Source organism: Rhopalosiphum maidis, chromosome 1 (genome assembly GCF_003676215.2).
Source record: "Rhopalosiphum maidis isolate BTI-1 chromosome 1, ASM367621v3, whole genome shotgun sequence".
In the NCBI taxonomy this organism is placed as follows: domain Eukaryota; kingdom Metazoa; phylum Arthropoda; class Insecta; order Hemiptera; family Aphididae; genus Rhopalosiphum; species Rhopalosiphum maidis.
This window is the reverse complement of record NC_040877.1, coordinates 54,125,004-54,147,260: the sequence shown is the minus strand read 5'-3', so window position 1 is coordinate 54,147,260 and position 22,257 is coordinate 54,125,004. Positions and strand designations below refer to the sequence as shown.

Here is a 22,257-nt window from a genome sequence, read left to right as displayed (position 1 = left end):
TTTTTTTACCCATACGGGCTGGTCAAAACCTTTGCCCTTTGTAATACTTAATAAAACGTTAATATTCTCGTCACTTGATATAAATAATTATTTAATTATTTAACTATAAGATAGAATAACAGTGTTAGGTAATTTTCCACGTCACCTTTATTATTAAACGACGTACAATAACATTGGCCGTATTGTTTATTAACTTTATGAGGTATTACACGAAGCGTGTTTTTTTTTGTGGTGTCCCCAGTAGGCTTAATCCACATCGTAAGCGAGAATGCATCATATGCAGGGGCGTATTTAGGTAGGGGCTTTGGGTTCCGTTGCCCAGAGTGGCATATTTTTAAAGATTTAGAGTGACATCAATCATTAATATTTTTCACAACAAATGTGTGCCACAGAGACATAGAATACTACAGTATTTATATAACATGGTGTTCTATGGTATTAACAGTTTCACCATTGCGTGGCATAGAAGTTTTTTAGTTTTTTTTTTACTGGGGGGGGAGGTGGAAAAATATGTGTTGCCCTTAATCTAAAATTCCTAAATACGCCACTGATCATATGAATGCATTCAAATAAAAAAAAATATATATACAACAACTTTGTAGATAACAATAATACTATATAATTTGTTTCAATAAGGAAACCTAGGAATAAAAATATGATTTTCGTTATTGTACAAGCTACAAAAACGGGTAATGTGTATAATATGTGTGTTGCCGGCCGGCGATAGTCAATGTATTGGATGAGTGTGGATGAGAGATGAGCTCTGACGCGTAAGGGGATAACTAAATAAAAATTATTATATTTTAATAATATCAGTAAAAGGTACGTAAATGTATTAAAAAAGTGTAAAGTAATAAAATCTCTTCGTCGGTTACTAGCTATATGATAAGAAAGAAAATTGAAAAATTTGGTAATTTATCAATGTATTATTAAAATAAAAGAACACCTAAAACCGTAGTACAGTATATTATCTGAATAAAACCATACAAGTTAAATACAACTTAAGTAAAAATTCATAATATACTGAACTACTGTTCAAAAATTATACTATAAAACAAACACATCCTGGCAACACTTGATATTAAGATGAGCTTCTTATTAATGCTGCCAATCGTTCTCCGGGTTGAAATTATACAAGGATATAGCGTGATTATTTCAGTTTTTTTTGTTTTTCCGATATTATGGCAAGATCTGAAATTTTTTGTTTATTTTACTATTTACCACCTAAAGTACCAAATAGATCATATTTGTTACAAGAATTCATGACAAATAGAAAATAAGCTACATAATTGTAAAATCATTATACATTTTTCGCTACGTCCAGGATCTAAGGTGCACTTTAAGTACTTTATTTTATTCTTAGCAATTTCAACATTAATGCATGGACGGTAATCTTTTTGAATTCTTAGGTCACATTCACAAATTAAAAACAGTTTGCAGACCAGATATAATTTTATATTCTTAAATTATTTACCATAGTACATATGGAAAAAAATATTGTCTATAGACAATATAGTTCTATAGAAATTTAAAATAATAAAATATAATTAAAAAAAAAATGTCAGTGTTTTAGAATTTAAAACGGGTCGTATATACTAAAACCCAGTTGCCGACCACTTCATTGGACTGGACAATCGGAAATAAAATATAAGTCTGTCATCGGGGTAACAGCTTGTAGAAGTCAATAAACATTTATTTTATGTATAAAAATTAAATAAATTTTTTATTGCAGTAATTTAGTGACTGATGAGGAACACTATTAAATTTTAAATCATATTTTCTATCAATAATTTTTATCGGCTTAAAAAAAAAAAATAAAAATTTTAATTATTTAAAATTGTTAAAATGTTTTTATAATTATACAATGTATAGGAAATCATAATGTAGACAGTTGGTCAAATATATTATAATAATATGATAGATCATATGGTTTTTTTTTTTATAGAATTCTTTGTGATATTATAGGATTTATTTTTATATTTCAGCTGTCTTGCATACGAAACTTTTGGTATCTAATTATTTTGGTACGTAAAATCATAACAATTGTATATTCTGAATTTTTTTTTAAATATAATTTTATTATTTCAATAGTTGTTTGGTAAAATTTCTCACCAAAAAATAAGACCATCTTCGAACAGCATAATTTTACATTGTACACAATGCATTAATACATTACACATTGAAAATTGAATTCAAATTGTACAAATTCGTTATAGTGACATAATTAACCTAGTCTATATGTAGTATTGTAGTCACCTACTATAGTAGCTATACAGTTTGGCTGAACTAAATGATAAATAATTTTAAAAATATTTAAAAGTTTAATTATTAAACTGATATTACATACTAAATAATTAGTATATTATGATCTATTACATATAATAAAGAAAGACTTACAAAATTAATAAAATTAATTTCTAAATATAAGAAGTTATTCACATTCAACTTGTTATACACAGTCTGTACATATCATTTCCGTTTCGGTGCCGTTCTGTTTAAGAATAATATGCATACTATTTTTACTGATTTTAAAATTAATCGATAAGTTCTAATTAATATGCTCAGATAATTCGCGATATTAATATATATATATAATAAATGCATCTATTTATGGTATTATGCTATGTTTATTTTCTCCTATAAGTGTATAGTCAAAATATTTTGAAAATTATAATATTTATAAGAAATGCAAACATTAACATTTGTTAAAATTATCAAATAACTATAGTGATTTGTTTTTAAATTACTACAAAAAACAAAAATTGGTTGAGGAGAAATAGTTATCACAGAAATATGAAATGAATATCAAATAATGTCATCAAAATTCAAAATGCAGACAATATTATAAAATATTAATGTGTCTTTTCGGAAAACTTTTTATTTTTGTTGGGGATACAAAAAACTTATATTAGTCGGGTATTCGGCCGGTTAAAAATGAAAAATGCTATTTATACAATTAATATAAATATAAATTATTATTCTATAAAATGGGTTTGGCAATATGACGATTATGTATTTTCGGTCTCACGTATTTTATGCATTGCGCGTTGGGGAATAAAATATATGCATACGTATACCTCACCTGGCGAGTAGCAGATTGTCCGGTGCAATAAGTACGTATTAATTTTGTGTCTAAAAAAGTAAATTAAAACTTCAAAAGTATAGAAAATCAAACTCACGTAATCATCGATTTTTTTTTTGCGAAACTTAGTTGTGTCATATTTAATGTCCACACGTTCAGTAATCACATCGCGTGCCGACCCAGGAATACCTTTCTTCGTCCGTCTTTACCGCGTTTTGAATTAAAGATATTGAGATATTTCATAAAAATAAGCTGAACAGAATGGCATATGCATGTAAAATATTGTATATATTAAAGTACGGTTTAACGATTTGTACGTCTATTTTTTTCTCCGTTAAAAATATTACAACCGTCAATCGTCTCCGACGAATAGCGAAGATTGATGATTGCCATACATGATAGATTCATATCCATAGATTATATACTGTATTATTATATTGTAATATTATTATTAGCCAGATATTTAAATTTATTCGGGAGTCTGCCGTTCGAGATACTTATACAAATTTTATATGCACGACAAGGCGGAGGGCGGGGTAGATTGTATAGATGTTGTTTAGTACATTGAGACTAGACTCATTCAAAGTTTCTGCCATTGGCATCGCATAAATTAGTAATTAGTTGTTGTTATCGATATTTTTCGCCCGTATTATTATTGAATGACACCCGTCTTCTCATTGTTAATGTAAAAATATTATATTATATTATAAATAATTAATATTAAAATCGAAAATCATTATAATTATTTTCAAAATAGATAAAAATATTGAATTATACTACAATTTTCTTCAAACTTTTTTATTGCTTTACTACTTTTTTTTATGATGAATCGCCGTCTCAAAGATCCCTGACGAGCCGCCACTGCAGGTGTTAATAAGTTTATGGCATAAACAGCTTAAAATTAATCTACATAATATTTTGAATACTTAATAGACGAATTGGTTTCTTTAAATAATATTTTTGTAATAACTTAAAACAAAATAGATAACTATACCTATAATCGTTATTTTTCGTTAAAATATCCAGTTTTGTCAATATTCAAATTTGGTATGTACTAACAGTAGCGCCGAACACGGGTATGAACTGGGGAAAATTCCCCAGAAATATTTATGGGTGGGTGGGTGAGTGATAATCAAAAATAGTTTGTTATGCAGTATCATGTATGTATATAGTTAGAAATAAATATAGTACCATTTGAACGTAACTAATTAAACATTTTTTTAGTAGGTGGGTCTAACACCAGCATTTTTTTCCCATAACATAAAATATATATCGGCGCCATTGGACTTACGACTAACCTCTGAGACTGGGAATGAGAATATGAATAAAGTTAAAACTTTTAAGCAATAATAATAATATAATAGTAGCTATAGTTATACTAAGTTATATACTATTACAAACTAGAAACATTGATATCAAAATGTACCTTCATCCATCATTATAAAAAAATATGATTTATGGCTAATACCAAAAATAGAATAATATAATTATTGATAAATAAAATGAAATAAACTAATATTATGCTTTAATTTTATTAATCAAACATTAGATATAATATTATCATTGTTTACTTAACTATTTTATTGATGTTCCAATGAATTATTTTGGGATTATGTTGGAGTAATTATCAGTATAATTTGAAAACAGTTTTTAAGACTTCAAATCATAAATGACTTCATTTTGGATAGTTAAAAATCCATTTTTTTCTTACATAAATTGAATACATTTTTGTAAGATCCTTTATGTTGATTTTTCAAAAATAAAAGAATTATTAATAAGTATATTTACATTAAAATTATTTGGTCCTACCTATGTTTGCAAATAAACGTTTTTTCGCATTAATTACAGTGTTTATGATTTTGTTTTACTGTTAAACTTCTTATAAGAATTGTTGTTACATATTTCACTCCAAATATTGAAAGATTGGAAGTTTGAAAAACAAGTCATAATTTATATTAAATATTCTTAAATGCAATACATTATTTTTATATTAAAATTAACAATTGTAAAATATTTTTTAATTTTTAAAAGCTAATTAAATTATTTTTTTTAATTTTGTTTGCTGTAAACAATTATATGAAAAATAGTTTGTAAAGAATAATTTATTGGTTAAAAATATCTTTGAAATTCAAATCTAATGTCTCAAGTTAGGGAATAAAATTTGAGAACCAACTTACAGTTTTATATGAGCAGTTTAATTTAGTTAATTAAAAAAAAACATGAACCCCTAAATATTTAACAGTTTTTTATGGAGTTTTATAATTAACCGTTTTTAAAAAAACTGTTGTCATCAGTGTAAGGTGAAGATGATGTTTAATAGTTTATTTTTATCCTCCATATTGACATTGTAATGAGCATTTAAATAACCAATATAAAGGAATATATACGTGTAGTACCTGTACTGTTAGATTATATTTTAATCATTTATAAATTTCAATTGTCAATTAATACATATTTTTAATTAGTTTTATCATCAATAAAAAAAAAATATTATTACGAAATTATAAAATTACATTAAAATATTTATTTTTCAATGATTGGTTAATATTCAGAAAACATAGAGTATTTAATTTTAATAGTAGATATAATATGTCAACAATTATTTAGAGGTATTACAGAGTATGATCACTGATCAGTAATTATAGTAAAAAAAATTATTTATAAAATATACAATAATTATGAAAGTAAAAAATTAAATTTTCTATATGATATTGTATAGTTAATATTACATGCTAAACATAACTTTCAAAAACATTTATACTAATTAATAGAATTTAATTTTTACAGTAGAATTTCTTATTTAGTAAAAATAATAATAAATTAACGTTGACTTTGGCTGTACCAAAAATATCCATTATTGTTGCTCCTTCAAATTGACGTTTTAACAAATCCTTTAAATAATAAAATATATTATTAATATGTAATTAATAAACAGATTTAAAACATTAGAGTAGATATTTTTAAGCCTATAATTTAGAACTTCTTGCAGTTGCATGTTTAATTGCAGTGGTTGTACATTATTTTAGGTAAGATATAAATATATAATAAAGAAATTAAAATAATTAAATACAAAATTTGACTGCATATTATAGGAAAAGCACATATTTGGAAATTTGTTAGGATATCAGTACTTTTTAATATTTTAATAAATGTATATGAAGTTTGAAGTTTCATTTCTTAATACTCTTTATTGATTATTTTGAAAATTTTAGTAATTTTACTATTGGATACTGATAGACTGGACAGTTCTATGTAACTATAAAAATTGTATGCATATTTGCAATAATTGTTTTGTATTAGTACAAAGCATTGTATAACTAGGAACTATTTATTTATCTACATATAATAGTTTAATTTTTTTTATTAATCATTTTGTTTAATTTTGATTAAAAATACCTAAAATATAAAACAATAGTTTTAGTAAATACATACATGGATTTTGTTAAAACAAGCGATTGTTAATTTATTATTTATAAATCTTTATTTGCTTTCAATTACTATTGAAAATTTAACATTTTTTTTTTTTATTATTTATGTATTATATGGGTTTTATTTGAAAAAAAAAATGTTAAGAATTTTTAGTGCAATAAATCTCAAAACCTTAATGATGACTAAGAAGAGACTGTTTAATATGGTACTAAATTATCATGAGTAAAATTTTATTTTATGCTATATTACAATTTATTTACCTGTATATCTATATTAATGGTTTCCATTTCTACTCCCATAAATTTTCCTTTGACTAAAAACACGCCGTGCACATCAGTTGGGCAAATTTCAAATTGAGCATTTTTAAACTGTCCATCTGGAAGTCCTTCTACTTCGATTAGAACTCCCTTTTCTCGTAATTTTGCTGCTGTATACCGAATGCTTTTTTTAGACTTCAACTGTATACTTCTATTAGATGATTTTTTTTGTTTTCTAAAAATACATTTTTAAATTTAATAATTTTAATAATGATTTGAAGATTATTTTTACTTTTGGCCAGTGTTATGTTTATCCAAACAAGTTTGTATGTACTGTTCATATGACTTTATTTTTTCAACTAAATAATTTATTTTTTCATCTAATCTTTGTTTGGTGGATTTAAACATTTGCAATTCCTAAAATTCATATTTAAAATGTATTTATTCACAGTAACAACTAACATAATATACATTTCATACAAACCTTAATTTGTATTTGACGATACTTATTACGATTACAAATATCTTTAGCCACAGATGTAATTATACCTTGGTACCCATCATCTTTTGATACAATGCCTTCTTCTTCTAAGACTTTTAAATGTTTTCTTAATTTTGCTTTAATTTCTTTTAATGTTCCCCTGTACACATTTCAATGGTTACAGTTAGATGTTATGATATCATAATCTACAATTTCATTTAAGATGTATAATTAAATTTGTAGATGTAGTGACAATTTTATCTCCCGCTGCTTTTGAGGTACGAAGTGTAATTCGTTTTATGCAAGCCGAAGGAAATGATGCAACTCATAACTATTCTAGACCGAACTGTAACTAAAAACTTGGGTTACTACAAGTTCTGTACCCATTGGGTCCCAAAACAGCTCACAAATGTCCACAAGACCCAACGTCTCAGTTCAGGTAAAGAATTTCTCGAATATTTACAAAAACTTTAGTGGAGGAGTTTAATTGGGATATTTTTGATCACTCTCTCTACAGTCCTGATTTGGCAACAAGTGGTTATCACCTTTTCCCAAAATTGAAATCGTCTATTGCATCTCAACATTTTGAAAGTACAGAACTTATGAACGGTTTGAATCAATGCCTAAACGTACTGGCGATGCCATTGTATAAGGAGGGTATACAAAAACTTGTCCTTTGTTACCAAAATGTATAGATTTAAACGGAAACTATTTAGAAAAATAATTTAGATGTTAATAAAACTATTTTGTGCAAAAAATTTATGTTTTTGATTATTTTAAAAAATATTTTTCACTTTGGAGGTTGATTTTAGAATAGCCCTCGTAAAAAGAAACCTTGGCAGCTACCAGTTTTTGTCAACATGCCCTACAATTTCCCATACTATATTAAACCAATGGCGTTGTATTGATCCACGTGTAAGGCACAATTAGGCTCATTGCGCAAAAGCCAGCTGAAGTTCACTACTTATTTTGATCCGAGTATATTTATTATGCAAAGACTTCATAGGTCACAGGACGAAAAAAAATATACAAACTACAGAGATTTAATGTCTATGGAACCCTTAAACAACAAAAAATTATCAGTTTTAAATAAATTTCACATACTCTTCAAAATCTGCATTCTTCCCAGAAGCTCTTATTTTGTTTTCTCTGTCAGCAAAACGACTTTCTTCATCTAGAGTTGAATCAATTCTTAGAGACCCTGGTAATGTATGTCCACTTAGATATGGAAGTACTCTTATCAATAACTCCTTTGTCCTAACATGATTTAAAATTAATATTTATGCATTGAAAAGTATTTATGCTTTATAATACACATACTTAATGAATAATTTAGTCACAGAAGCTGTTGTTGTGTTAGGTTCAAATTTATCAGATAATGTTAGACAAACTTGAACTGTAGCAATGCGCCTTTGAACAATAACATCATCATCGTCAGCTACAAACAAATAAGTTACAATGAAACACAAAATAATAAAATAAAAATTAGTATATTTACTAACATCCATAAAGTTGTGAAATTGTTGGTGCAGAAGGTCCCAATTCATCAAGCAATTGATGAATTGGATCATAAGGATCAGGCGCAACTTGATCAATATTATCTAGCAATAAAGAATGTGTTTCTTGTATTTCCTAAAGAATATAAATTATTAATTTTTTTTTTATATAATTAATATAATTGATTGTACCTGTAATGTTATGTTTATTGTTGGTTTAGTAAGAAGTGTTACGTCTGTAAATTCATTTACATTATAATACACTTCAGGATCATCAACATTAGTACAATTGTTGAAAAATAGTTTTAATTTTGTGTAACAGTCAAGTATAAATGGATTCATACATTTTAAATGGATTTCATCTTTGTACTAAAAATAAAATGATTATAAATATTGTAAAAAAATAAAAACTAATTATTATTTTACTCCTTTTTTATTAGATGCATATTGCAGAATTTTTGCTACACTAGCTAAATTATGCCGTTGGCGATAACTTATTCCATCTTCAATTTTAGTTTCAAATATATCATATATTTCAGGTGTTATGATAACTGGGTTCATGTATAAATTATAGACAAAGTAGCCAATTATCTATAAAAACAATTTTTTTATGAAATAATAATTAGTACTTACATTTTAATAACATAGTATACTACCACATACTTTATAAACTTCATTTTCTCGAGTATCAGGAAATAATTCATGTATGGTTTCACATAATACTCGAGCTGTATATAATATTGCATAAGGTATTAAAGGTTTGGAATCGAGAATTTTGTTCAAAAATTCTTCAGTTATATTTTGTAGCTGTTCCAAATTATGCTTTAATCTTTTTTGAACTTCTTCATATTTTAATGCAGTATGTTGATCTACAGAGCTAGGTAGATCTCTAATAATCAAATAGTTTACATCAAATTATTAACTGATTATTATTTTTATAAAACTCATATCTTTATTTTATAATTAAATAAGAAAGAATACTATAAAACTGTATGAGTAATTCTTACGATATTTCTCCAGTGTTGGTCTCTATTTCATTACGCCAAGTCCTATAGATTGTAACAGGATTTGTATCAATAAATAGATTATTTCTATGGTGTATCAGCTAAATAATAAAAAAGTATGTTAAACTATAGTTATTATTTAATTTATTACAACATTTTATATTAGATTTGATAATTGTATTTAAAAAAAAATATCATAATTGTTAAATTAATTTATAACTGGAGAAAAGCTCATTTACAAACAGAACCTCAATTGTTTAATAATTATACTTTAGAAGTATTATTTTTCAATATGTTAAAATTCCATAACATTTTCAATAAGTATGATTTTTAAAAACAATTTTATTTAAAAAATAAAACTAAATATTAAAAACATACCTTTTCAACTACAGTTCTAAAGATTGTATTTAAACGTTTTTGATTATCAAAACATCTTGCTTGATCAACAATTGCTTTTAATATATATAAATTTGAAGTTTTAATTTCTGCAGCTTTAGTACAATTAATTTTGATTTCTTCTTTTAAAGCTAATGTTAATAGTTTTAACATAAAATAAGCATCACGGCTATTACTTCCAGCATTAAAAACTGACATAAGAATTTGTTCTAAAAATCTAAATTAAATTAATAAAAGATTTAATATATTAAATATACTAATATTTATAAATAAAATATCTTAAAAATAATATAGTAGTTAAATTTAATGAAGTTACTTAGAAATATGACGAACTGAATATGGCAAACAAAATATAAGTTTAGTTAAATAATATGGTTTTGTTTGAAGCATATAAAACAAATGTTGATAACATTCCAAGAGATGTTTACTATTTTTATTTAAAGACATTAAATTAATAGAATTTTGCATATTATTTGGTTGTTGTATTTTATTAATGTCATCATTGGTTTTTAATTTATGATTAATGACATCCTAAATGCAAAAAAAAATAAAAATCAGTATTTTCAATGATTTCTTATTAATTTTATTTCAACAAAATACAAAACAAAAAACATAGTATTTTTTTTAAACCATATATTACCTGTAATGAAATTCGATTTTGAATAAGTAAACCAATTTTTGTATCTAACTCATCAGCTTCAAGAGACATTTTGTTGCTCTGACGTATAAGCTGAGTAATTTGTCCACGGAGATTCTTTACAATAAATTGTAATAAAAGAATATAAGATTTATACATCTATTATAATATACTACAAGAAACTTACTTGTAATTCTAATTCCCGATGATAATCTTCCAAATTAAAATTCAGTAAACGAGCAAAATGCTTAACAATCTTATAAGGAGGATTTGCTGTATGAAATAAATGATAAAAATGATTGCGAACCATTTTACCTCTCCAAATTGCTTGTAATTTTATTATATATTTTACCTAAAACACATACAAAGATTTATTTTTAAATATAAAACACATTTTAACAAAATGTTTTACTAACATCACTTTTGGTGTAAACACGTTGGAAAGGTTTCAATTGCTTTCTAACTTTTTTTAACAAAGCGTACCATTGTCTTCGGAATAAAATACATCGCCACCATTTCTAAAACAAATATTTGATTGTCAAAATAAATAAAATTTCTAAAAATAAAATAATAACTAACTTGAATTTTAATAGCATATAGTTCTTGTCTAGAACATAACTTAAGCTTGTTTTTTATTTCTCGTCTAACTAGGTATCCACGAATACTGGCTTGAAGTTGAATAATCATTTTATTCATTTCTTCAGACTCTTTTTGATGCTGATAACTTTTTTTCATATTCATTATTGTAGTCTATGGGTGTATATTAAGATAAAATTATTATAAAGAGCATAACACATTTAATTAATTTTAAATTTACTTGTATTTCTTCCATATTTAAATACTTTGGTGTAGGAAAAAAAGTTGGTTTTTCCCATGTGTAATCTAAAGTTTCAAGGTTTAAATAAACATATCGACCATATGCTGTTTGATGTGTGACCCAAGGACCTCTGTATTTTGCCTAAAATATTATATTAAAAATATATAATACTTAGTGAAATCCTTAATACATACCTACTTATCAACCTATCATAAAAACTTAAGGAGAACATGTTAATTTAATGTTTCAAAACTTTTTGAAAGTAATTTATATAGACTTTTTTTTCTATAAACTTGAAGTTATAACATAAAGTTTTAATCCTACCTTTGATTCAAGTAAATGTAATAATGATACACAAATTTCTTGTTGTTCGATTTCGATTATTGGAACAAGTTTAAGAAACTCTTGAGCTAATTTGTTTTTTTCATTCTTAACTAATGATAAATTCACAGATAAAAGCCATTCAGCACCTAAATTAAAATACATAAATTTAGCTAAGATTGATAAAATTAAATCTTAAGACTTACTTCTATGGATACTTTCAACTTCATCACACACTCTTTTTAAGACATCTTCAACATCATCTTTCCATATTTCAACTTCATCCTCAGAATCATTTCGCCGATTCTAAATAACAAAAATACAAATATTTACTGTTTGTATAAGTAGCCAAGATTTTATTTTGGATTAACAAGATTATAAATTATATTTTTAATTTTTGGAAAAAATTTCATCATTAATCATTTCTTAGAATTAAAACTATGTAAGTAATTGCAAATCAAGTTGTTGATATAATTTACTATGAATATTTTTAGTATTAACATATAGAAAAATGTTTATTTGTACCAGTAACAATTCATATGCATAATGCATGTCTTTAGGTTTAATTGGGTATTCTAATTGCAATACTGGATTTGTGATACATTGCTTCACTGTGTTGAAGTCTTTCCATTTCAATGCATTGTTAAGTTGTTGTAGAACATTAATAACTAATCGCATAAACATTTAAACGGATTAAAATATTATTTTATTTTAATAATTATATTAATACCTTCTTTGTTTTGTTCTAGTTGATTATGGACAATATTTATACAATCTTTAATATTCATAAATGATAATATTCCGAAGCATCCTTTATTAATAATTTTAAATCGTCTACATGCATCAAAGGCACTCCAGTACTGTAATTTTAATCCTGCATCGAGTTCTTGATCCTTCAAAATAAACATATACAATTAAATAGATATTAAGATTTATATAATTAAATTTTACTGGAAAAAATTTCTTTAATTTTGCAAGTCGATCCCATGTTAAATCAATATTTTCGGAAAGAACAGCCTTTGTTACATCAGCTATAAGATTTAATACTTGCAAACTCTGTACAATGTCATTATAACTTAAGTTTTGCTGTAAAAAAAAAAAGAAAAAAGAATTAATAATAATAATAATGACTCAACTACAATTTTTATTTAAAAATTACATTAAATAAGAAAGAAAAATGTATTATTAATGCATAATGGTTAAAATTGTAAAAATATTCATTATGATTATACAATTCAATATATCAAATTTCTTATTTAAATTTTATAATGTATATTATACAGTAAGTCCTCGTTTAAAGTCAAAGTTAGGTTCCTAGAAAACACAATATTAATCAAAACACGTCAAGTGAAACACTTTAATCATACACTATATTATAATAGATTCCTGCTAATAAATAATAATGTATGTATGTATTATAAATACATATATATAATTTTCCAATTTTTTTTTTTTAAATATTTTCGATCATATGTGAATCTAGGCGTTTTATAGTCATATTAATTCATAAATTAACAAATACTATGTAACAGTAAAATAAATACATAGTAGTACAGACAGCATATAATAAAACAGAAAAAGTGTCGTTGAACAACTGACTATCAACAAAATGAAAAACAATTATGAAATACATATTACTTAAGATAAATAAAAATACTACCTATGGATGATGGGTATGTAATTAAAAACAATAATGGTATTATCTGAAAAAGATCGATGAAATTAAATTGCTTATTTATATAAAATAACAATTTGATGAATATATGTATTACAAATTTTATACTGAAACTATTGCAGTTTTAATCAAAACATAAAGAAAACAATGATAAATGAGGTGATGTTAAACGAGGATTTACAGTATGTCAATTATAAGACATATTAATATGATTAAGTCTGAATAAAAACAAAATAGTACTAGAATCATAATCTTACATCTATATCACATCTATCAATCTTCAGTTCTTCAAAATACAAAGGAATAGCAAATTCATTAATTAGATGATTTAAGTTTAATATAGGGTCTTTAAGAACACGTGTAAAACCATCCATATCATCAATAATTAATGTGTCATTTAATTTGTTTATAGCAGTTTCCTCTGTAAAATATAATTGTATATTGTAAAATTGTTCTTTTTCATATTTTTCATAGAATATCTTACGTTTGTTATAATTGTATGCCAATTGATTTCCCGTATTAACAACTTGTTGAAGAAAACATTTCTTATCAATTGTATTTAAAGTTGTATAATTAACAGTTTTTGATAGATTATGAAATTCTGATTTATAATATTTACCATTTTGCTTTTGTACATCCTAACATAAAATAATATTTAATAAGCAGATAAATATATACATATATATATATATATTTATAATTTACTATTAAAGGTAAGTATTTTGACTTTAATATATTGATAACTTCATCTTCACAATTTGCTCTACACATTTCATTCCACTTTTGGTCAACTGAAATAAATTAAAATTGTATAATCTATACATAATAATATAAAAGTTCCTTACTATTTACGGATGATATATATCCCTGTATTTCATTCTGAGTTAAAATGTCATCATATGTATCTGGTTCAAAACTTTCACTCAATGACTAAAAAATATTTTAATGTATTAATCATTGGTTTTTATTTTGTAGAACTTAAATTCTTTAATTTATATTAAAATTAAAATGTATTACCTTATTTAAAGCAGAATCTTCTTTTGAACGTTTAACATCACGCAATATAGCTAAATATTTATCTATATAATCCAAATTAATAAAATGTAATTTTGCTGCTTTGTTACATAAACTTTTTGTGAAATAATTCATATCCTAAAATATTATACAATATATAATAACAAGATGAAAATGAAAAGATAATGGTAGTTAACAACCTTGGATAAAATAGCATTATTTATTTCCATGATTGCTTCTTGTAATGTTAATGTGTCTCCCTTTATATCTTCTGATAAAAGTCCTGCAATTTTTTGAAACTTGGGAAGTTCTATACCATTTTCTGCCAATTCTTTTCTTGTAGCAGTTATTGTTTCAGCTTAAAAACAAAACCAAACATAGAATTTGTTTATATGTTTAACGTACATGTTTTATTGAATTTTATTCACCTGAAAAATCAACTTTTCCATATAAATCTTGAATTAATGGCGCTTGACCTCGTTTGAATAAATGGGTACTTAGAGCATGAAGACAATAAATAACTTTTGGCATATTTTTCTTATCATAAACATCAGTGGTCTCTGGATGGAATATCTAAAAATGAAAATAAATTATCAATACAATTATCTTATTAATATTTTAAATTTACCTTTGGTAGATTCACAACATTTAAAGATTTTAACCAATAATTTATGTTATCTGTATGACGATACTGAAGACCTGCTGTCTTATAACGCCTTTCATCACGGTCATAAATACAAGATATAGGTACAGTTGAAGGAGCAATGAAATTTCCTAGTTTTGCTAATAAAACACCGTTTCGTAGACGATCTTCAAGTTCCATAACATGTGGCAAAGTGGTTTTTAAACATGATTCTAGCCATCTAGAATTATTTAAATTTGTATAAAATTACATTTAAAATAGCTTAAATACTTAAATAAAAACATACACTTTTGTTTCTTCTAAATGACATAGGTATTCATAAGCCAAATTATCTTGTCTAATAATATCCACTTCAATTAGACCTGGATTTAAAATTTCCTGTGGTTTGTTACTATAAAACAAAATATGTGAATAAAAAAAAACATAAAACTAAGATCTAAATCATGACAAAATAAATTTATTTTGTCATGATTTAAATTAATTTAAATCAAGATTACCTGGAAAGTAATAACGACATTTTAAAGTTGATTTTCGTGAAACCTGATAATTAAAATTTAAACATAATTAAATAATAAGTTAATTTAGGTAGGTGCATTATATAAATTATACAGAATTTTTTTAATACATTTAAAAATTTACAACTGATAATTTAATAGGTAGTGAACAAATGAATAATAATGAATTATGAACACTAACAATGGTCATAAAAATATTAAAATTTAAAAAAAATCGAACTCACAATGTATTTATTTAATAATTAAACAAAATTAACTACACAGTCGTCAACACTTGTGAATCTCCATTTTCTACGAAAACGTCAACATCAATACTCAATATGGAACTTCAATTGTCAAATGTTCACAATGAACCTACAGTCACTACTTAGTACTCAATACTCACTCAAACTTTAACGGTTATAGAAAATTAAATGAAGAAGCAATCTTATCAAAGAAACATATTATTATCAAATTCGTTGTGATCATTTTACATACCTGAACAAACCATGGTTAAGGATAATACATTTATTTTTATTAAATTATTGGAGTTGGTATTATTTTTGTTTTTTTATGTAAAAATAATGTAAAATGATGCAGTAATTTAGTAATAAAATATTGTAATTATTATCTCGTATATTATAATAATAGTTATGTATGTTTTACTTTAAGATGATCACTTATTTATATTTTAAATCCCAAGAATATTTAATGAAACGAACAAAGTATATGCCAATAATATTGCTACGTTATGTTGGTCACATCTAAGAACATTTAAGAACGTTAAATAATGTAATGTCGTAGTGGGGAGAAAATCCGTTAAATAATTTAATTTTTATTATATTCATCATCTTGTTCATTTCAGTGCCTCACTTTTCTTTTTTTTGTCAATATCTGTAATTACAACAATATTGTCATTTTATTTTTCTATTCTATTTTTGTAGTTGTTGTTGTTCGGTTTTTCAAGACTATTTTTGTTAAACTGTGCATACACTATACATTATTGTGCTGTTTTGTAGAAAGCGCAGCTTTTCCACTCTCAAAGATTGCTTTGGGAAAGCGGATAACCTTTTATTATTTTTCTCATTAGTCCAACATCGTTGATTATCTATTGAAAAATGGCAACTGGCATCAGACGGGACATGCACTTGGTGAGTTTTTTGTTTACTATTGTGAAGCTCTAAAAACTATCTTGCAGACCAAAGTATAGTTTATTTATCCGATTTATGTTAACCGAATGTCGATTATATATTTTAAACCTAGTCCATAACAACACAAATCATAATTTATAATAGTTTTTATTTGCGACTCTGCTGCATGTAAATTAATTTTTATTTGAAAATTTTAAAACATGTTTTGTTATTTATTATTATATCTAATACATCACGAATAATGTATGATCATCTGTATTTTTATTCATTATGTGCAATAACAAATAACATGTTATTTTTTTTAGGGAAATTGATGTGGTTAAACTTTGTATATTATTTTGCTTTACATGAGTTGTAAAACAACAAATAGATGATAACAATTTAATATTTAGTTTCTATTTTAATAATTCGTTAGTTAGGCCAAAAATTAATTCAATCTATTGTATTCCTTATATTAATTAAAATAAATTATTATAAGTACTATTAATGTATTAACATAAATATAATATATTAAAATATACTTAGTATTGTGTGCTAACGTATTTATTCTATTCGGAATATTTATTACAAGTAATAAAAAAAATATAATCATTTAAACAGTTATGCAAGACTGTAGCCAGAATAAAGTTTTTTTTTTTTGTTGGGGAGGGATGTTAGAGTTTAAATATGTTATATTATACAAGTTTTAAATATAAAAGGCGTTTAAACCTATTCAATGTCATTTCAAGAAAAATTTCGGGGGGGGGGTCTAAACCTTGAAATCCTCCCCTTGGCTATGCCCTTGCAGTTATGTGTAAACTAAAATTAAAATTATGTATGTTTTTATATTTATTTCAGAGACAAGACAAAGTATATTCTGAAAATAATATTCCAAAAGCAATTAAAGATACTAAAACCAGCGGTATAATAGCACCTAGAAGACCTGTATTAAATGACATAAGCAGTAACTTGCAAATTAATCAAAATGCTAATCAAAAAGGAAAAATTACGATAACAAAACCAACTATCCAAATAACAAAACCTACTACAAGACTTGCTTCTAAGTAAGTGTATTGCATTTTAATTACCATTTTATATTTATAAATGTCTAATATATTGATTTAATATGTTTTGTATAGTTTAAATCGTACTACCACTTCTGTTACTACAAAAGTGAAACCTTCATTAAATACATCTAAAACTATTCTTAAAGTTAATTCTGGTTTACATGAAAGTGTGTCTAACATTCCAAAAGCTATTATTAGACCTAAAACAGTTGGATTGGTCAAGACTTATAGAGGAACTTTGACCAGGAGTTCATCGCTTAGAAACAAATCAGTGCGTTAAATACAACTATAAAATGACATTTGTTTTCTTTGTTAAATAATCGTATTTAAAAATTATTTAGGTTGTATTGACAGAATCTCAAAAGAAAGAACAAGAATGGATTAGTGCTTGTAAAGTAGATGCTGTTGACAAAAGTGATGAATATGATCCGTTTCTGGTCGGAGCATACTCTAAACCTATTTTTGCATACATGATGACTTTAGAGGTATTTGTTATAATATTATACTTTGCTATCTAGTATCTATGTGCCAGTGTTAATTTATTGTTTTATGTTTTATAATCAGAATCAATATATGATAAAACCAGATTATTTAGCCAACCACAAATACATCACATCATCAAACCGTAGTGTTGTTGTTGACTGGCTTGTAGAAGTACAACAAGAATTTCAAATTATGCAAGAATCTCTTTATACAGCTGTTGGAATTCTTGACAGATACTTACAAGTAATTTAAACTTAATCTCACATTTCCTAGTCCAAAGAACATGTATTGTAACCATTGTATTAATGTAAAACAACAAACTTTAGTTTTATTTTTATGTTAGCTTTAATATTAGATTAAATATATCTAACCTACTAATTACAAAAATCCTTCCAATTTTCTTGTTGTGTTTTTAATATATTGAAATTTTAATATTCTAGATACTTACAACTGGTATTAAAATTTATATTTTGCTAAAAAATAAGTAATTAGTTACCTCTAAATTTGATAATAAATCAAATCACATTTATATTAATAATAACAAACTTTAAATTGTTGAATTGAAATTTTGGACTATAACATGATTCAATTTAGCACATGCATTTAGGATATCCTCTTAAAACTAAATGTTTTTAGGAAAACCAAAATGTTGCTCGAAATAAACTTCAATTAATTGGTGCCACAAGTCTACTGCTCGGCTGCAAGTATGAAGAAATATATGTGCCTGAGATAACTGACTTTGTCTATTTATCAGACAATGCTTTCACCAAGGATGAAGTAAAATCAAGTTTAGTGGATGTCTTCAGAACAATTAATTATTCACTATCTAGACCTTTTTCTTTAACCTTTTTACGAAGGTTTAGCAAAGTGTCAGGTGTAAGTAATGCATTATGTTTTTACGTTCTATAATAAATTATAGATTTTGAATGCATTGGTTTGTTTTAGGCACGATCATCACAACATTCTTTGGCTAAATACTTCCTGGAATTAGCTTTAATTGACTATAATTTAGCACACGTTAAACCATCTGAAATAGCTGCATCTGGTCTATTATTAGCAATCGTCATAACTAATGATCCTGAATTAGATGATAACCCTGAAGATGTAAATTCATTATTATCTTTATATTGGACAGATGTAATGCAAAAACACTCGACATACAAAATGGATGAATTGATTTCTACCGTTCAATCACTTGCTCATTTAGCGCTTAATGCCCCTGAATGGAAATATAAGGTAATTTCATATGCAATAAGTCTTCTATTCTAACTTAAATATTGATATATTTTGTGTACTGTTACATTTAATATGATGTACAAAATAATGGATATTAAATAATAGCAATGTTTATTTGATGGAAACTCAATGAAAAGAGATTTTTAAAATTTGTGTATTCTAGTAAAAATCTGTATTCCCCCCCCCCCATCATGGTATCGTGGCTCACTTCGTTAGTATTTTGAGAGCCACTGTTTTATTTGTACCTTGATTCATCTAATCGATATATCTAAATATACTTTTGTTAATATAATATTTTTATAAATATTTCTTGATTAGATATTAACATTCAAAGTTATTAGTATCCATAAAAGTGAGTTACACTCAATCAATAGTATTTATGTAATATTTTTTTATATATGTTTGCATGTATCTTTATTTTTTTGATTCTATACAATATTATATAATTATGTTTAAAAAATTATAAATTAATTTATGTTAAAATATAAATAATGATGAAAAAACAATGAGGTATGAGCTTACTCAATACCAATGGTGGAATGTTGTACACCGATATCAACAATGGGTGAAAATGGATAATGAAATAACTAATAACAATTCTTTTTTATGTATTATACATAAAAATTACACATAAATTCATTAGCTTAAAAAAATATTAAAATTTATTTCCATATTTTCAAATAAAATTTTTTTAAGAGTGTTGGAGCATAGCATGTTTTAAAGATTAATATTAAAGTAATTCATATACATTTTACTGTTATTGTTTGAATAGTAATGAATATAAGTGTGTGTAATCCATTATTGCATTATCACGTAAGCTAATCTTCCTCTTATTGGTCTATAACCACAAAAAATATGAAATGCTCCAACTGTTTTATCAACTAATCTATAATGTTTTTATTTTATACAGGCTGTGTACAAAAAATACCAAAGTGCAAAGATGGGAAGAATCACAACAAGTTCCTTACTGAGCTCACCAGCTATGAGGTTTATTGCGCACACATGTTAATTCGGTATCACTCAGATCTAACTATTTTTAACTTTTTTTTAAATATATTTTGTTTTTATCGAGTGGTTATGCCACTATTTTTTTACATTAGATTTTTTCGTATAATTATTACACTAACATTATCTTTTTTTAAAAAATTAAAAAACATGACCACATTAACTATGTTGGTACAAAGTAATGTTTTTTTTTTTTTTTTTTATTAAACAAAACAAATATACTTATAAATTATATAACTTAAGAAAAGTATGTTTAGCTTGTTATGTTTTTTAAGTGTATTTTGATATATAACCATTGTATACAATAACAATTATTAAATCGCACTTAAATTATAATTTTACAATATTGAACAAAAGCCATTTCGCTTTGAAGCGATATAACATACTTGTGTTGATATGTTCCAATTTTATAAATATTTATTTCTGTGGGCGTTAATGAATTATTCTTAAATGTACAATTTATTTAATTATTTACACAGACAATAGACTGAAATATTTTTATTTTTAACGTAATAAATTTTTAAGAAATAAAATGTTAATAGTTCAATTTATACCGCTCTCAGTATGAAAGTATGCCTTACAATTATTGTTTCCTTTTGAATTTATTAAATCAACATGTGTTATTCTCCATTGCACGCTATCATTAAATTATTAATATATATTTTTCTTATGTTATATAAGAGTAATTGTATAGTATAAACTGTAAGTTAGTTTTTAATCTTTGTTTAATAAATAGTTTGTAAAACAAAACAAGTGAAAGTTCATTAAATTATTTATTTAGTATTTTTATATTAGAACCTTTGTTAAATTTTCATTGAAATTAATTTGGGAATAACCTTTGTAAAGGAGGAAAAAAGCATTCTTCCTAATCAATGTTGTGTTGTAAATACCTAATAGAATAGTTTTTGTTTTGTGGAATGGAGTTATACTTTTAATTTTTTCATGATCTTTGTAAGTTTCTTTTGTATTCCTAATATTAATTGAGTAATGACTATTGAGTACACACTTAAAACTGTTTCCAAAAAAAAAAAATGGTAATTTACTCCTTTAAGAATTGAAAATTTGTAAAAACCGGTAATGTTTTTCTAAACATATCTTAATTGCGATGAAATACCATTAATTATTTATAATGTTGACGTAAATTAAGTTTTTCAATAATTGATCATTTATTTTGGAAAATATTAATTTTTCATATGCTACAACTGATAAACTTTGTTTACTTAAGTTTTTTTGTTCATTAGCAGTGTTGGCATTTTATAGAAATTTATTTAAATTGCATAAATATACACTATAAAGCTATATTACTTAAAATATCACTAAATGTAGATGAACTATTAAAATGAAATTTTTTATTTCGGTTATCTTAATCATAAAATAAAATGTAAGAGTTGCTGCTACTATTTTGTAAACATTTTATAAGAAATATGCAGATGCTATAAAATTCTAACCTTGCTTCTGGCAATAATTGAATAAATGTATGTATTATGTATTTATGTATATATTACAAAGAAAGTAGAATAAAGTTCAATAATATAATAATTATGATTTATGAATCTCGACATAAATCTAATCTTTTTTGTTACTTAGGGT

At 24.9% G+C, this 22,257-nt stretch overlaps 2 protein-coding genes across 2 annotated transcripts; one reads left to right on the top strand and one right to left on the bottom strand.

Annotated features, from left to right (window-relative positions):
• Positions 1-5,637: 5,637 nt before the first annotated feature.
• Positions 5,638-16,152, bottom strand: LOC113560456 (ras GTPase-activating-like protein IQGAP1). The gene is made up of 34 exons (XM_026966336.1): positions 15,992-16,152; positions 15,750-15,792; positions 15,539-15,643; positions 15,238-15,472; positions 15,038-15,182; positions 14,810-14,967; positions 14,613-14,747; positions 14,441-14,525; positions 14,301-14,386; positions 14,080-14,233; positions 13,853-14,016; positions 12,872-13,006; positions 12,651-12,813; positions 12,446-12,588; positions 12,127-12,226; positions 11,924-12,069; positions 11,600-11,740; positions 11,362-11,532; positions 11,199-11,300; positions 10,970-11,134; positions 10,786-10,899; positions 10,462-10,676; positions 10,128-10,362; positions 9,753-9,850; positions 9,409-9,634; positions 9,172-9,336; positions 8,938-9,114; positions 8,752-8,881; positions 8,570-8,687; positions 8,354-8,506; positions 7,253-7,409; positions 7,061-7,185; positions 6,772-7,003; positions 5,638-5,973 (listed from the first exon to the last, which is right to left on the bottom strand). Exons 2-34 carry the CDS (start codon positions 15,767-15,769, stop codon positions 5,857-5,859), a joined length of 4,815 nt encoding a protein of 1,604 aa, XP_026822137.1. The 5' UTR covers positions 15,770-15,792; positions 15,992-16,152; the 3' UTR covers positions 5,638-5,856.
• Positions 16,153-16,609: 457 nt separating this feature from the next.
• Positions 16,610-21,420, top strand: LOC113561319 (G2/mitotic-specific cyclin-B). Its single transcript, XM_026967658.1, has 8 exons — positions 16,610-16,897; positions 17,735-17,940; positions 18,016-18,214; positions 18,285-18,428; positions 18,508-18,669; positions 19,063-19,302; positions 19,372-19,662; positions 20,573-21,420. Exons 1-8 carry the CDS (start codon positions 16,865-16,867, stop codon positions 20,669-20,671), a joined length of 1,374 nt encoding a protein of 457 aa, XP_026823459.1. The 5' UTR covers positions 16,610-16,864; the 3' UTR covers positions 20,672-21,420.
• The last annotated feature ends 837 nt before the right edge of the window (positions 21,421-22,257 follow it).

Coding starts and splice junctions, on each gene's coding strand:
- LOC113561319 (XM_026967658.1), top strand. CDS start 16,865: ATGGCAACTGGCATCAGACGGGACATGCACTTG. Junction 17,941..18,015: donor ACTACAAGACTTGCTTCTAA/GTAAGTGTATTG, acceptor TGTTTTGTATAG/TTTAAATCGTACTACCACTT. Junction 19,663..20,572: donor CCCCTGAATGGAAATATAAG/GTAATTTCATAT, acceptor TATTTTATACAG/GCTGTGTACAAAAAATACCA.
- LOC113560456 (XM_026966336.1), bottom strand. CDS start 15,769: ATGTCGTTATTACTTTCCAG. Junction 14,526..14,612: donor AAGATTCTGCTTTAAATAAG/GTAATACATTTT, acceptor AATATTTTTTAG/TCATTGAGTGAAAGTTTTGA. Junction 12,227..12,445: donor ATGCATATGAATTGTTACTG/GTACAAATAAAC, acceptor TTTGTTATTTAG/AATCGGCGAAATGATTCTGA.